At 41.3% G+C, this 17,198-nt stretch overlaps 1 protein-coding gene across 1 annotated transcript in view; it reads left to right on the top strand.

Annotated features, from left to right (window-relative positions):
- Positions 1 to 17,098, top strand: part of LOC124264127 (transmembrane channel-like protein 3) — a 42,944-nt gene extending 25,846 nt beyond the window's left edge. Inside the window, exons 10-17 of the mRNA XM_046698847.1 lie at positions 2,751 to 2,818; positions 3,218 to 3,457; positions 6,596 to 6,721; positions 7,530 to 7,608; positions 14,524 to 14,566; positions 15,191 to 15,286; positions 15,550 to 15,718; positions 16,116 to 17,098. Coding sequence (XP_046554803.1) covers positions 2,751 to 2,818; positions 3,218 to 3,457; positions 6,596 to 6,721; positions 7,530 to 7,608; positions 14,524 to 14,566; positions 15,191 to 15,286; positions 15,550 to 15,718; positions 16,116 to 17,022 — 1,728 coding nt within the window. The 3' untranslated portion in view covers positions 17,023 to 17,098. The remainder of the gene's footprint in view (positions 1 to 2,750; positions 2,819 to 3,217; positions 3,458 to 6,595; positions 6,722 to 7,529; positions 7,609 to 14,523; positions 14,567 to 15,190; positions 15,287 to 15,549; positions 15,719 to 16,115) is intronic.
- The last annotated feature ends 100 nt before the right edge of the window (positions 17,099 to 17,198 follow it).

The raw sequence follows: 17,198 nt of genomic DNA, 5'->3' as shown, positions 1-17,198 counted from the left end.
ATGTTTGAAACAGTATCAACTCGACCCTGCATGGTACTACACCAGCCCCGGTCTATCGTGGGATGCGCTGCTGAAGAAAACCGGAGTTAAGCTGGAATTGCTCACGGATTACGACATGCACCTGTTCATCGAAAAAGGATTGCGAGGTGGGATCTCCATGGCCGCCAAACGGTACGCAAGAGCCAACAATAAGTACGTGGAAGGCTACGACTCTAGCAAGCCCACCAATCATCTCCTCTACCTCGACGCCAACAACCTGTACGGTTGGGCTATGAGTCAGTCTCTGCCTACTGGTGGGTTTGAGTGGTTGAATGATGAGATCGATATCACGAGCATCGCGCCAGATTCGGGGAAGGGTTACATCCTCGAAGTGGATCTGGAGTATCCCGAGGCATTACACGCTGCTCACAACAGCTACCCGCTGGCCCCCGAACGGTTGATGGTCTGCCGAGACTGGATGTCCGACTATCAGCGGGACTTGTTGGGTGAGAACACCCTGGCTCGGGTGGAAAAACTCGTTCCGAACTTGATGAACAAGACCAAGTACGTCGTGCACTATCGCAACCTGCAGCTGTACCTATCGTTGGGTATGAAACTGACCAAAATTCATAGGGTGCTGAAGTTTGACCAAAGTCCTTGGATGGAGCCCTACATCAGAATGAACACGGACCTGCGAAAGCTGGCCACCAGTGACTTCGAGAAGAACTTGTATAAGCTCATGAACAACTCGGTGTTTGGTAAGACGATGGAGAACCTGAGAAAACGGGTGACGGTCAAACTCGTGCGATCGCACCAGGAGGAAAAGCTCAGGAAGCTGATCGCTAGCCCGGCCTTCAACAGAAGCAAGCTATTCGATAACGACTTGGCGGCGCTGCACATGAACAAAAGTCACATCAAGCTCAACCGACCCGTCTACGTGGGGATGAGCATTCTCGACCTGTCCAAACATCTCATGTATGATTTCTACTACAACCAGCTCAAGAAGCAATACGGTGATCGATGCGAGCTGCTGTACACGGACACGGATTCCTTGTTGCTGGATATACACACCGAGGACGTGTACAAGGACATGGCAAAACACATACACCTGTACGACACCAGCGATTACCCTAAGGACCATGCCCTACACAGCACGATCAACAAAAAGGTCCTCGGCAAGATGAAGGACGAATGCGCGGGCACACCCATTGCCGAATACGTCGGCTTGAGGCCTAAGATGTACTCCATCTTGAAAGCTGACAAGGGTGAGATCCGAAAGGCAAAGGGGGTCAAGAAATACGTGGTGAAACAACACATCAAGCACGTCCTCTTCAAACAAGCTCTGTTCAAGAATAAGACATTCAAACACCGAATGAATGCGTTGAGAAGCGACAAACACAACATCTACGGCATCACCATCAACAAGACGTCACTGTCGCCCATGGACACCAAACGGTGGATCGCCGCCGACGGCGTCACGACTTACGCGTATGGGCACACGCTCATAAACCACTGAGTGGTTGGCCTGGGCTGTGCATCGAATGGTGTCTCTGCTCAAAGCGGAATTGGTATATAATGACACTCTTAGTTGGCCTGTCACAGAATCCCATTCTATGACCGGGGGTAACTGGTGGCTGCTTAGCATCCGGCACCGTCTGCGGCTTGGGGACGTATTGCAGTCCTCGTTCCCGCCCGGGGGTTGCCGAAACTCATGGTACCCTACAGATTTTAAGGCTCCTATAGGGGTCTGGGATGTGCATCGAATGGTGTCTCTGCTCGAAATTGTTAATTTATACTGGGGGCTGGAAGCGGAATAGATATATAATGACGCTCTTAATCGGCCTGTCACAGAACCCCCATTCCCTATACTACTTCCCGCTGTTCCTTTAGTTGCCACTGCGCCCTTGTAACAAAATGGGAAAACGCACAAATAAATGATGACAGTTTCTTAGACAACTTTTTATTATGCAATTTTTTCTAGAGTTGGTCTGTTGTTTTATTGCACTCCGCTTTGGTTTGATTCTTTTATGTCTATTTGTTTTATGTTAGATTGCAATTCATCGGTATATCATTTTGTCTCAAACGGACTGTACTGTAACGTATAAAAGAATCGGGTGTTGATTTCTTTGGAGTGGTTTACAAGGGTGCTGTTTGATAAGCATTTGAGCCTGTCCTCTATTTCAGATTATAAAAAAATTGAATTAAAAATAAAATTACCTCGGCAGATGTGAGAATGTACGAATCGTCCTATACAGAAGCCATTACATTCGCTCGCTGCTTGTAATGATTCAATTTCATATTTGACATAATAATCTAAAGTAATTCTTATGGAGGATCATGTTAGAATTGCTCTTCAGCAACCCGTGTTTGTGAGAGGCGACTAACGGGATCGGGCCACCCTATCCCAACAGCGTAGATCGATGCTTATGATGTCAGTCACTGGATTGTCTGGTCCAGACTCGATTATTTATCGACCACTGTCATATAGCTGGAATATTGCTCAGTGCGGCGTTAAACAATAATCAAATATTTTTAAAGTAGGCATTTATTGTTTTTCAGTTTTCTTTACTATTTTATGAACTGTCCTACCATCCTCGATTATCCAGCTTATTGTATCTTCGTTCTATTATTATTCGCTGGATAATTGAGGAAACCGTCACTCAGAGTATTCTATTTATTTTACATATTTTCCCTTGAAGGCAGCAATAGAAAATTCACTGTACTCAACATTCTGTAAACTTCGAAGTCCACGAGTTTTTTGTGTTTTTCAGCCAGAATATCCGGACTTTAAGACGGCCGAGAACCTTCTTCACTTGATTAACAACCAAGGAGTAATATGGTACGTCTGACCACACTTATTGTCTAGTGGCACAGTGATCAAAGAAGTGTTCGCTCGTCATCCAGGTCCGATTCTGTTAAAATGAATAAAATGCGATATGCATGTTTTCGTATCACCAGAAAGGGTCGGTTGAATATAAGCAGCTTAAAACTCAAATTAATTAATTTGAGGAAAAAACAAAACGGTTTTGGCTTTTTCGGTTTCGATGAAAATCAGAATGACTTATGTTTTCAAACTTACTCATTTAATGGGTGAAACGGTGTTTCTCTATATTGACTGCTAGTCACATAAATCTAACGAGACAGACCGAGAAGTCGGATTATATATGAAAATTACACAGTTTTGATTGTGAATTATTTCTCCACCCTTTGAATGAAGTTTGGCAATTTGCTCTTCCAGGCTCGGTACTTTCTTTGCGCCCGGACTTCCGGTTTTGAACATGTTCAAGCTGATGATCATGGTGTATGTCCGTTGTTGGTCAGTCATGGTGTGTAATGTACCGCAGGAGCGGATATTCCGAGCCTCGCGTTCCAACAACTTCTACTACGCACTACTTCTCGTCATGTTGTTTCTGTGTATGCTTCCGCCGTTGTTCGCTATCGTGGGCGTGGAGCCGTCACCCAGATGTGGGCCATTCAGGTAAGATGTTCTTATCTTTTAACATTTCCTTTAACCCCCTAGATGCCGAGGGTCTTTTTCTGACTCACATTTCCATAAGATCTGAAAAGTGAACGTTGCCAGAGATTACCTACAGTTAAGATCCGTGAAGATCAGGGCCTAGATTTTCGAAGCTCTCTTAGCACTAAGATAGTCGTAAGTGCGATACATTAACATTAACTTACGACGATCTTAGCGCTAAGAGAGCTTCGAAAATCTAGGCCCTGGGTTCGAATTAATCTTCAGCAACCCATGCTTGTCCTAAGAGGCGACTAACGGGATCAGGTGGTCAGGCTTGCTGGCTTGGTTGACACATGTCATCGTATCCCAATTGCGTAGATCGATGCTCATGCTGTTGATCACTGGATTGTCTGGTCCAGACTCGATTATTTACAGACCGCCGCCATATAGCTAGAATATTGCTGAGTGCGACGTAAAACTCAACTCACTCACTCACCTACAGCTATAAAGTTACACGGGAATATTTTTTTTAATTTTCCTATCCGAAGGTGTAAACTCAATTAGGCGGTTTGAGTAAATAGAAACTGTTAAGTGTTGTCCGATATTGTGTCATAAAGGAGAGCGGAAGGTCGCGGGTTCGATCCCCGACCGCGTCATACCAAAAGACGTTAAAATATGGTACTTGTTGGTCCCTGCCTGGCGCTCGGCATTAATGGGTACAACAAGGACTGGTCGGCTCGGAGTCAGTATAATGTGTCTGAGTGGGATATTCATGCTTCACTGCGGCCTGGTATCTCAGTGAGCTAGCACTATGAAACCAGCTTAAGTCTGGGCTAGTACAAGCAGCCGCACATACACATACACATACACACGCATGCACGTCTTCATATGAGCGAAATATTCTCAAGTACGACGTTAAACCCAATTTCACCTCACCTCACCTCATCCGTTAAAAAACAGTAAATTTCTCCGCTTTTTACATTTTAAAACACACACCAAATAACGCTAGCTGTGAATCGGGATTTCCTTATGTACCTACGTTGAAACATCATTTTCAGCACTTTTGCTTTGTCTTAGATGATAGTGGATGGTATTCGAAACAGGACATTTCCCGCTAAATTCAAAACTGTTAAGTGTATTTGTGTGGGTGATATATTTTGAATTTTATTTGACTTCAAAGTGAAAGTTGAAGAGGAGGGACATCTAAGACCCTCTGGCATCCACGGGGTTTACCATAATTTACTTGGAATATTGCTGCGTGTGACGTAAACAACGATGAAACAAACAACCCTGGATTTCCCTTGTAAGAACAGGGCCTAATTTTCTTACTCCTATCATCATGGTTTCGAATCGCACTTCGCCCAGAATAGGATTAAAGATTTTGCAGCGGTAGACTTCAGGCTCATGAGTTTCACAGAACTGGTAAAGGTTTGAGTCACCTCGCTACTTAAATACATCACTTCTTATTTCACGAAGTGGGTATTCAGATATTGAAATGGGCAGTGTCGACAATCACCCATGCCCCAACTATGCCGTTCGAATGTATACGTCAGGATGACGTCATGTTATAATGACAGGCGTATGACGTCATCAACTCTGTGCTTAGCGACTTTCGGTTGTTTTACATGGAGGACATACTGTGATAGGTGATAGAAACCGATGGATTTTTCACAGCAGAGGTAGGGTTGGATGTACGAAAACACCTCTTACCAGAAGTCGCAATTTAGCCAGCCCAGGTGAGAGACTCCTTACATAAATGTTGAAAATTGTAAAAGTGAACGCATACAGATGTTTGATATTGATGCCAAGTATGTAAATGCCAGTGCTAAATACACGATGATATATCCCAGCGAACAGACTAACGCTTTGACATAAACAAATAATTCCTTTTAAAATGAAAAGGGGTCGCAATGGGATGGGAGATTAGGAGCCTGTGGAAATCTAGACGTGCTTCATTGTGTGGTAGGAAGGGAAAATAATACGGTTCAGGGACAGAGACAGAAATGGCTCTCAACAATGTGGGGCATATGCATTTAGTTTTGTAATTCAGTTAATTGAGAGAATACTTGGAAAAAAAATCGGAAACTCTTGCGATATAACGGATACCTGTCGGCAGACTTGTTTGGTGCTTTAGGCGCACTTTTTCTCCCTTTATTTAGGAGATAACAGACCCGTGAAGATCTGGATTAGAATTGATCTTTAGTAACCCATGCTTGTAGGAGGCGACTAACGGGATCGGTGGTGAGGCTCGCTGACACAGATCAATGCTGATGTTTTTGATCACTGGATTGTCTGGTCCAGACTCTATTATTTACAGACTGCCGCCGTATAGCTGGAATTTGCGGAGTGCGGCGTAAGACTAAACTCACTCACTCAACATAACAAATCACCGTCAATGTGGAAAACCGAAGATCTGTAATGGTATGCAACAACCACAAAGGAAGGTTCTCCTGCATATTCCCAACTAAACTCTGGGAATGTGTCCAGTAAATGTACTCATCAAACACGCACGCACGCGTGTACGTTGGTACATACATACATACAGTCATGGGACATAAGTATTCGTCAGTCGGCAAAATTCTCATAGACTTGCATGTTATTTTAGTGTAACCGTAATAATTTTTCATTAAGTTTTCGTCATTTGGTTGTCAAAGTTTGCAGGTAGTTAAGAAATCATCTTGGTCACAGATACGTAATTTCAATGTAATGTTCCTTCATTTATTTTCTTTCCGCATTGTAGTTACATGAGCAACATATATACATCATTGTGTATTCTTTCCCCACTGGCCGCCATGTTAAAACTTGTTATAACCATGACACGCATCAATCAAAGTGTGGTCATTCTTGAAATACTGAATGTAAAATATAACGGAAATTATGTCTTTGCAGCTGAGATGATTCATGACACATGTGCAAAATATGAACAAGATCAAACGAAAAGTAAATTCAAGACAATTTTTCTAGCTGCACCAAATTAACATGCAAGTCTATTGAAATTATGCACAGTGACGGATACTTATGTCCAATGACTATGTGTTTTGTAATAAATTATTTAGCAAATAGTACATGCATGAAACGGGTCAGAAAAAGACATGCATGTTTCCTTGTCATTCATGATAATTGATCAGATTGTTACGGTAACGGACGTTGATGTTTCAGTGGTCAAAGCACGATGTACCAAGTCCTGGGGGACGCCATGCAGAGCGGGCTACCGCCAGCCGTCAACTCTATCCTGGAATACGCCGCCTCCCCTGGCGTCATCATCCCCGTCTTCCTCCTGCTGCTGTGAGAACCGACTATATATTTTACTTATCCCAATAAGAGGCTTGGGAGGCGAATTACGGATTGGGTGGTCAGACTGCCGACGTTTTGGAGCATGTCATCGTATTCCAGTTGCTTAGATCTATGTTCATAGCGTCAATCAACCCTTGAAGATCTGGGTTCGAATTGGTCCTCAGAAACCCATGCTTGTAAGATGCGACTAACGGGATCGGGTGGTCAGGCTCGCTACTTGGTTAACACGTCATCGTATCTCCATTGAGTAGATCGATGCTCATGCCGTTGATTGGATTGTCTGGTTCAGATTCGATTATTTACAGACCTCCCTCATACAACCGAGTGTGGCGTAAACAACGAAACCAAACATCAGAGCGTCAATCACAGGATCGTCTAGTCCAATACTTACAGACCGCCCTCATGTGGCTGGAATATTGCTGATTGCGACTTGAAACAATCAAATCAAGAAGTCCAAACTCCCATTCACCAATCTGAAAAATCATATTGAATACATCCCGGATCTATTCGTGTATTTTGTCTGTAGGCAGCGTTATAAGTTATGGACATAAAGTTCACCCCTTTACACTGTTCCTTTCTCCACTTAACCCCTTGCTGGAGCTGCAATAACACTGAACTCTTTTTTTTTCCTGTCTAGGTGCCCCTTTCCACACATACTGATGCTTCTTTGGTGTTGCTAATAACTGATGATACATTTTGTTGTTATACGAGTTCATAATTGAAGATGCTACTTGCCATAAATATAAACTGTTTAGTCCAGGCAGTACATATGTTGTGAGTAGTTATCCCCCCTTTACAGGATGACGATATACTACCTGGTGTCTGTGGGACGGTCCCTCAGGGAGTCGAACAACGACCTGCGCATGCAGTTGGAATATGTGAGTAGATACATGCATTGGTTTATCTTGATCATTTTAATGTATTATTGAGGGACTGGAGGGGATGGATAGCCCAGTCATAAAAGCGTACGCTCTTCTCGTGAGAAACCCAGTTTGAATCCCCAGGCCTACCTTTAGAATACTGGGCCCGGTTGTTCAATACTCGGTTATCTTAACCGCCGGTTAACTCCTAACGGCCGGTTAAATCCTTAACCGGCCGTTAGGTAACCGAACGTTAAATATGCGTTGTTCAAAACATGGTTAGTCATGCCGTTAGCTAACGTCGCCGTCAAAGTTTAATAGTGTGGTTAACGTCACTGGTTAGCTTTCATATATCCCACAATTCCGTTTTCTGTTTACTTCCGGATTACCAAAAATGGAATCGCGAAATGTCGCCTGCACCCCAAGGAAAAAGAGAAGTCGAAATTTCTCTGCTGACGATGAGAATGTAATCCAGTCAATGGTTGAGACCAACTCTATAGTTTATCATAGGCATGCGAATGTCGTAGCGCTACGAACGCTTGTATTGGAACACAAGGTTCCAGACGTTTGCATATATATTTCAAAGACATATGATCCCAGCTCTGTGTGGGACTTACTTCAATTCCGACAACAGAAAAGACATTTTAATGAGAAACTATAGCACAGCTATAGATAAAATATGATGAATCCATGAAAATACATGTAATATTAATAGTAGAAGCATGTTTTCAGTGGATAGAATATTTACAAGTATTACACACAGGAGTTACGCTTAGACGGCTACAGTCTTAATGAATCTTTGAATTCCCACAAGACCTATCGCTCACTTTTCACTCCTTAAATTGTCATGACTGTATGGCAAAGTCATTAAGATGCTATCAATATCATATGTATGAACACACATTGCCAAATCTTTTAACATCAAACAATATAGATGTTGTGACAATAATACCATTAGCTTTTTATCTCAAGTATGCATTCAATGCCAATAGAAACTTAATATTTTACTAGCACCACGTGCAAGTAATCAAACTGTAATTGTACTATAGGCCCCAGGGCCAACACTGCTGAATAAAATCGATTTATTATTCGACCTTACTGTTGACAGGAATCTCATGAATAAAACTGTGCAATATCGCCATTATCTGAACGCCTTCGCAGACGCATATTCCGGAAAGATGTCTTGAAAAACATGAAGCTGCGTCTAATGTATAGATGAACATAATTTCCTCGATACTCATTAATCAGATGAACCTTCATTTATTTCAATTCACAAGTGACTGCAGAAAATGCATAATTCTTTTTAATGACTTCAAGGTCGGAAAACATGTATCATATTTCATAAGTGTATTATAGAACGCTGTAATAGATGAACATAATTTCCTCGATACTCACTGATCAGATGAACCTCCATTTAGTTCAATTCACAAGTGACTATAGAAAATGCATAGATAGTTCTTTTCAATGTCTTCAAGGACGGAAAACATGTATTAAATTTCATAAGTGTATTATAGAACGCTGCAACGATTCGGCAGAGAAATACTATTGTACCATTGTATTCCTTATATAAAATACATCAGTGTATAACATTAGCATTCAGATATTGTTATAAAATAAGTTTAAAATTCCAAACATTATCGTGTAAAATGACAAGAGATAGTGTTGTGTTCGCTGTGACAAAAAGGTTTCGATATTCAAATATAACATTTAATCAAACTGACTACGAAGTAGGCCTGCATATCACTCACAACTCACAACGTTTCGCGAAGGCCGGTATTGAGTTGCCAATTACATCACATATATCTCATATTCAGCGGCGACAAATGCATCACTGAATTCTAAGGCTGGGACGGGTACTACGGTACTCGAATCCGGGTCGGGTACAGCTGGAATCGAGTCCTATTTCTAGGAGCTCTGTAATGACAAGGGCAGACAATAGCTTGTCTTTTTCGTTTTTGACGTAACACACATTTACATCAATGAGTGAGTGAGTTTAGTTTTACGCCACACTCAGCAATATTCCAGCTATATGGCGGCGGTCTGTAAATAATCGAGTCTGGACGAGACAATCCAGTGATCAACAACATGAGCATCGATGTGTGCTATTGGGATACGATGACATGTGTCAACCAAGTCAGCGAGTTTGACCACCCGATCCCGTTAGTCGCCTCTTACGACAAGCATGCAGAGGTACAGATAAGCTGCGTATCTGCGTAAATTACGCAAATATTTATGTGAAAACTCAATTCCTATTGAGTCTATTGCGTACAAGTACGCTTGAATTTTTGTAAATACTCAATAAATGTGATCTTACACGCGTACACACAAAAATGTCAAATCTTAATATGCGTACCGGTGGATAGATACTATAACTGAGGTATACTGAGAGGTTCTATTTCAGGATATGAACTTGACAACTTGCAGTTTTTCTTATCGCTTCTCATATTACAGATCAAATATAAATAAAAACACTCAAATTTAAACTTTATTATATTTTTAAATTATTGGAAAATGGCAAAATACCCAATTGAGTTTGAGTGAGATGAGTACAAGGTATTTGGTTACTCAAAGGAAAATTAGGATACCCAATTGAGATGAACACAAGCGAGTACATAACTCAATGACCCAAAAGTTATCTGTAGCTCTGGCATGGGTTACTGAAGATCAATATTCTAACCCGGAAATTCACGGGTTTTACATCACTGGTATTGTCCGATTAATGGAGCATAGTTTTAATGACTGTAATTTATCTGTGCATGGAATCAAATAGGGCTTCAACGAGTCCATTTTTGTGGACTCGAGTACTTTATACTGAGGGATGAGACTCGACTCGGACCCGAGTACTCGAAAAATTCATACCTTTCAAGCAAACGATAGCGTAAATTGCATGACGTGTTCCGATCACACAAGTGAACACTTACTTCTTTCCGACTTCATATCGTCATGTGACTAACATTTCCTATTGGTCAGAATCAATATTTGGATGTTTACTTGACAAATGTTTTGTTCTTCGTACTTCTTGTACTGCCTGCAAAACGCAGTGATATACTGCACATGCGGCATTTTGGTTATTTTGCTCTTTTCTCTATCCAGATCAAGATATGCCCATACATATGATTTTTTATCTTCTCGATTATTTACAGACCGCCGCCATATAGCTGGAATATTGCTGAGTGCGGCGTAAAACTCAACTCACTCACTCACTCTCCATGTCTATCAATTGTCAAGATAGTTACCTAATCATTTTAAGAAGTGAAATCTCAAACGATGTATAATAATTACTCTCATCTGCAGACTTGTAACAACTAATACCATACAGCCACACCCTGTGAGGAGTAAGCTATTTAATCTAGGTGTTAATAAAAACATTATCAGATGGATTAAAAATTCAGGGTACATAGCACTCAGTATGTCAGTGTCAGTGGCTATCAATCTTCTTTGCTCTCAACCTCTACTGGAGATCCACATGGCTGTGTTCCTTCATCCGTACTCTTCATTTTGTATACCAATGACTTTTACTTGTCAATTTATGACTTGTTCACTGTGAAATTTGCAGATGACGCCACTGTTACTGGCCTAATTTCTGATTCTGAACATTATTATCGTCAAGACATTGACAAAACCGTAATGACAGTTTTTTATCAAACCTTTATTCAAAGTGTGTTGACCTACAATTTTCTATGTTGGTATGGGGATGTGTCTCATCGCAACAAAACCAAACTTTTCAAAATTGTTAATACTGCTTGCAAAATTTCTGGAGTGTCTTTCGAGTATATTCCCTTTATCTATGAGCGCCAGATTGTCAAAAAGGCAGCTAAAATTAGATTTGATAGTTGATATATTTGATCTCACCATTTTGAACTACTTCCTTCTGGACGCTGCTGTCGATTACCTTCCCTCAAAACAAACAGAGCTAGACAGTCTTTCATACCATCAAGTATTCGTGAATACAACAAATATTTTGAATCACACCATCATGTGATTAGAACTAGAATTATTCAGCCTCTTTACCTATGTGGTTAATTGAATTATATCATGTCAGATTTATTTGTAAATAGCATTCGTTTTGAGCATGTTATTGTGTATATTTTTGTGAACTGTGTATATATTCATTTTGAGACAGTTTGGATGTATAAGAATTTCCTCCGGGATAATAAAGTTATATCTTATCTTAATATTAGACGTTAACGGCCGCTCGTGCTTAGCACATGGCAGACAGTCTGTCAACGTCAAATAATTCGAGTTATCTCCCCTTTTCGAGTCCTCGAGTCCTTGAAAATGGACTCGAGTCCAGCTGAACCCGACTCGTCCTCGAGTACTCGAGTACCCGTGGAAGCCCTATTAAAAACATGTAACAATACACAGATAGTCAGAATCATTCTGATTACTTACATCTCATATTTATGTACAAACGATGCCTGAATCAAGGGAAGGGTCCTCGCAAAACCCATGTCAGCCGCCATTTTTTAAGAAATATCAACGGTAGTGATGTCATACGTCAACATTGTTGTACATATTTGGCAATTTCTCTGAGGTGAAGGTCGGTAGAATAAGAGTATACTCAATCACCATATCCCGCCGATTACACTTTCAGTATCATAATGTAATCATTCGGATATTTTTTCATGAAACTATAATTATCTACATTTAGTCTTGTTCAATATCATGTCATACGTGGGTATAGGGTGTACGGGTTTGATTCTTTGAAAGTGTTTGTTTGAATAATATTTACAGAAGAAATTCACACATTTAGTGTAGTAAAACATATATAAACCTTTACACAAGTGTTAAAAGATGAAACGTAGGCATCATGTTCTTGTACAACATGTATTTTAGTTCCTATGAAGTGCATAGTTACAGTTTCGTATGTAACTCTTCGTCAGAATAATTTCCAGTGTCGAAATCCAGTCCACGATACACCCTATTCTTTCTTTGCTGAACTGGCCTCATGAAAGCAGTGTTAGCCATGAACGCCATTTGCGAGTTAACCACACTGTTAAAAAGTTAGCGGCGGTCCTTAGGTGTGTTAACTTAACGTCACGTTAACAGCCTGTTAAAAGTTAACAGAGTTTTGAACAACAAGATAACCCTCTGTTATTAGGTAACGGTCGGTTAAATGTACTTAACGGCTGGTTAAAAGATAACCGAGTTTTGAACAACCGGGCCCTGCACCACAAACTTTAAAAATACGTCATAATACCCTTTTACGTAATGTAATGTGATTTTGTTCGAAAGCACGTTCTCGAAACAATGCCCTATGACGCCTGCATGGTAACACGGTTGTCTGGCTCAGCGAGTGCGTATAAGCTCCGCTCACTGGTGTTTCATCTCTACGATGTTAAGCCCATTTCTGGTGTCCCCCGCCGTGATATTGCTGGAATATTGCTAAAAGCGGCGTAAAACTAAACTCAGTCAGTCATCTCTACGAGCTATGTTATTGCATAAGCCCAACGATGTTGAGAGTTTCCAGTAGTTGTATACCGGCGGATGCGCAATATTTTGCAAGCACCAGTTTGAAATATTTTTCTTTTTTCACTAATACGCTCATATTTATTTGTATTACGGGCTGCTGAGGTGTTATGTTTTGTGTATTTTGTAATTTTTAAAATTTACATATATAGTTTTGTCATTCAGTAATTTGCACCATTACATAGAAAAGTGTTTTATTAGTATTTTATTTTTCGAAGCGGTAATAATGCATTACACTAGACACGTCAGTCGTGTTTGTGCCGGTTCGGTCAATGCATTCTATTTATTAGGATTAATCCAAGGCATTAGGGTTAGGGTTAGGGCTAGGACTAGGGTTAGGGTTAGGATTAATTCAAGGGATTAGGGTTAGGGTTGGGGTTTGGGACCTAATGCAATATAGTAGGTACATGTCCGGTGGTTCGGTCAATGCATTCTATTTATTAGGATTATTTCAAAGGGTTAGGGTTAGGGTTTAGGGTTTAAGGTTAGGCACCTAATCCAATATAGTAGGTACATGTCCGGTGTAATACGTGAGTACCATTTGTTGTTTTTCCTTTTTGCATTTTAATACTCTTTTTTCACACAAAAACGGGAAACCAAAAACGTCGAAAGTACATAATGAAATGGGTTAATGTAGAAATTTTGGGCTAATGGAAATTGGCCTGGAATTTGCAGCATTCAAGCCTCTTTCACACGCAACATAAAATTTTGTTCAGTAATGATTCGAAGGCTTACTCACCCTCGTGCCGTCACTACACATGCTCATGTCTCCCTCGTTCCTTAGTGCGATCCACATTATCCTTAGTTTTCTCTACATCACTTTTCTGTCACGAAAACACCGATTTATATAAAAGCGCGTCATTCATGCATGCCCCGTGAAATCTACGTCTGACGCCTGACGTCAACAACCCTTTCAGTTTGAGGCATATCGGCTCATTCCACGCCACACGTTAATTTGTAGATTACGGAATGGGACGAGTGTGCCAAATGGCATCGGATACATTCGGCAATTGTCCGTAGAATAAAATCACGAGACACCAAGTCTACCCGTAGCATTCGTAATTGTCTGTGAACTATTCGACTCTTTCCGTTCATTTCCGTGACGTCACAGGAATGACTTGATAAATTCGCACATTGAGCAACAGTGTGGACGTAGCTCAGTCGGTTAGCTGTCGAGCTAACAATCCGAAGGTCGCGGGTTCGCGTCCGACGGGTTCTCACAAACTGGTTGCTTGTCTTAATGACACGTGACCTACGGCAGAGATCGTCCTCACGAGAAGTTGTGGTGCTGTATTCTAAAGGTGCTCCATATTTAAAACACAACTTAGAAACTCTACACGTAAATGTTCCAAGCCACAAGGATTACAAACAAAACTCAACAGTCATTTAAGTCATTGCGTTAACAGATGGGAATTTCATATCTTTGAATTTATGCTGTGAACAGTTTCCAAAATTGTGTTTCAGGAAAGGACGGAAGGTAGAAGGAAAGTCTACGCTATGGCAGATGGTAAGCAGTGTTTCCATACACACGTTGCATAATCTAAATCTATTATCCATATGGTGAAACATAACCAGTGTCATATATATCGTGCACATATTTCGTCGTCTGTGACGTCACTTAAACAATTGAACGTGAAGTCATTGAACAGTGCAGTCACTTGCTTACCGTATTTACTGCACAAATGTTCATGAATAAAATGGATAATAAAGAAATTATTACACTCGCAAGTGTGCCACACGACTTATACGAAACTCGTGCAAAATTATGTATTGCCCTCGCTCTTGCAATACAAAATTTCACATAAGTCGTATGACACACTTGCTCATGTAATAATCTCTATTTTTTACGACCGTTATTAAGCTGAAATATACAGTGGCCACTTTTGCATCCTCTCACACAACCCTTTTCTCCCAGCCGGGGGCGGTGGGGCAGCCTAGTGGTTAAAGCGTTCGCTCATCGCTGAAGACAGGTTTGATTCCCTACATGGGTAAAATGTGTGAAGCCCTTTTCTGGTGTCCCCCGCCGTGATATTGCTAAAAGCGGCGTAAAACTAAACTCACTCACTCTTCTCCCAGCTGAGCAGATGGCAGGAAACTGGGCAATGATAACTTTTGCATGTTGTTGTTCCAGCAAAACGTGGCACTGAGGGTGATGGATTAATTCAGAGGAAAGGACCAGCAGTGGCTCCAAAACCTAAGGCCAAGAAGAAGGACATGACGAATGCAGGTACGCCACCGGTTCTGGTGAAACAGTATCTTTCCATTTGGGTACTCTTGTGGCAATTGTCATATCAAAGAATTTCTGATATTCAATAATGAAAAACAAATCTTGACAAACATTTTGGAAGGTGTGTAGCTATAAACTAAGAAATAACAGTCTTGATGAGGAGCTTTCGTTTGCTTTTTCTAACGTTACACCAACTACTATGAACTGCCATGGATTGAGCATCTCTGACAGGACAAACACTAACATCTGTTGCTCTCTTTCAGTATCATCAGTACTGACAGCAGCTCGGTTGGCCAAGATGATGTCAGGAGGTGCCGATCCCCCCAAGGTGATCACTGCATCTCCATCCCCAGACCGACACAAGATCCCTGTTGCAGTAGTTCACGGGAAGAGGTCGGTGAAAGAGAGGGCCATCAAAGAGAAACTTGTCAGGTACATTAGTCATTCTACCAGTGGTATGCTACTCCTACAAAAGGTAAAGGGCACGATTCTTTCATCTGTCACATCAACAAAAGCAACATGAAACAACTGAGTTGTCCTTGTCATTTGTTTGGCAGCAATTTAATTCTTTCTAAACATCCCCCTGTATAAACTGAAATGGGTTAAGAATGTCTCATATACTTAAACCTAGAAGTCAATAACGCTAAATCAAAAGCACATAATCAGACTGCTCAGGGCCTCCTTTTACAAAGCAGTAAGGTGATCGTAAGTCACTAAGGTAACCTTAGTGCAATGTTAAAGAATGGGAGTTAAGGTTACCCTTAGTAAAGGCTCTTCGTGAAAGGAGCTCCAGATCTTTACAGTGAATCAGATTCTTTTACGACTTCAGGGACACTGTCCGTAGCCAGAAGCGGCAACTGGCCAAGTATAATCGAGGCTATGACCCAGCAGGTGACGATGAAGAGACTCAACGATCACAGGGTGATCTGACAAATGGGGTGCTAAAGGCTCTTGTAACCAAATCAAAGAAAAAACGGCCACAAGGAAGGACACCCACCACGAACACAGTGCAACAAAACATAGAAGTTGACGAATCATCTGATGACCCAGAGGTTAGTCCAAGATCACTGCAAGAAAGCAGGACGAAATCTGATGAGAAATTAGTTCCCAATAGGAAACACAGCAAGAACATCCTTGCTCAGCCCAAGGAGAGACGATCAAGAAGCTCCAGCAAGGAAGGCCGTGAAAGGAAGAGCAGAAGCAACACCTCTATTGCGATTGTCAATGAAACTGTGCAGGCAGAGGTCAACATGTGTCCACCTAGCAATGTGAAAAAGACCTCATCTAAAACTAATACGAGGCAGTCCAGATCTCAGGACAATATAAAGCCAGCAAGATCTAGAGATAATGTGAAACTGTCGAATTCTAGGAACAATTTGAGTTCAAAAAGGAGTGAGACAAAAGCCATTCCGAAGATTACAGTTGAGGACTGTAGTGATGACAATACTAATAGTAAAAGGTTAGCTGGGCAAGACAGTTCCGATTCGGAAAGCTCCAGCAGTAGTGAGGACAACAGTATCAACCAGGACAATCTCAATCTCTCTTTTGCCTCCGAGAATATGTCGGATAGCAGATCTTCAGAGATTGACACATCTAAGCAGAAATTTGCAAGCCTTCTGTCATTTTTCAAAGAGTCTGAAAGTGATGGCGGTAGCTCAGACGACCAAAACAGTCCTGATGCCATAGCAGCCCGAAATAGGTTTGCATCCGCTTTTGCTCGGTTCACTAAGAAGTAGAAGCAACTCTCTCTGAACTATGAAATAGGGCAAACAAACAAATTATGGAGTAACTCCATTATGGGTTTCATAAAAAACAATATGTCACATGTGAAATTCAAAGGCTGCTATGTAAAGAGACTTTCTGGCATGTCAGCCAATAAAATGTACACTACTCATTCATGTCTTATGGTGTA

Source organism: Haliotis rubra, unplaced genomic scaffold, assembly GCF_003918875.1.
Source record: "Haliotis rubra isolate DU_JTF1 unplaced genomic scaffold, ASM391887v1 Scf91, whole genome shotgun sequence".
NCBI classification, from domain to species: domain Eukaryota; kingdom Metazoa; phylum Mollusca; class Gastropoda; order Lepetellida; family Haliotidae; genus Haliotis; species Haliotis rubra.
The sequence above is the reverse complement of the archived record's forward strand: the minus strand, read 5'-3'. Positions and strand labels throughout refer to the sequence as shown.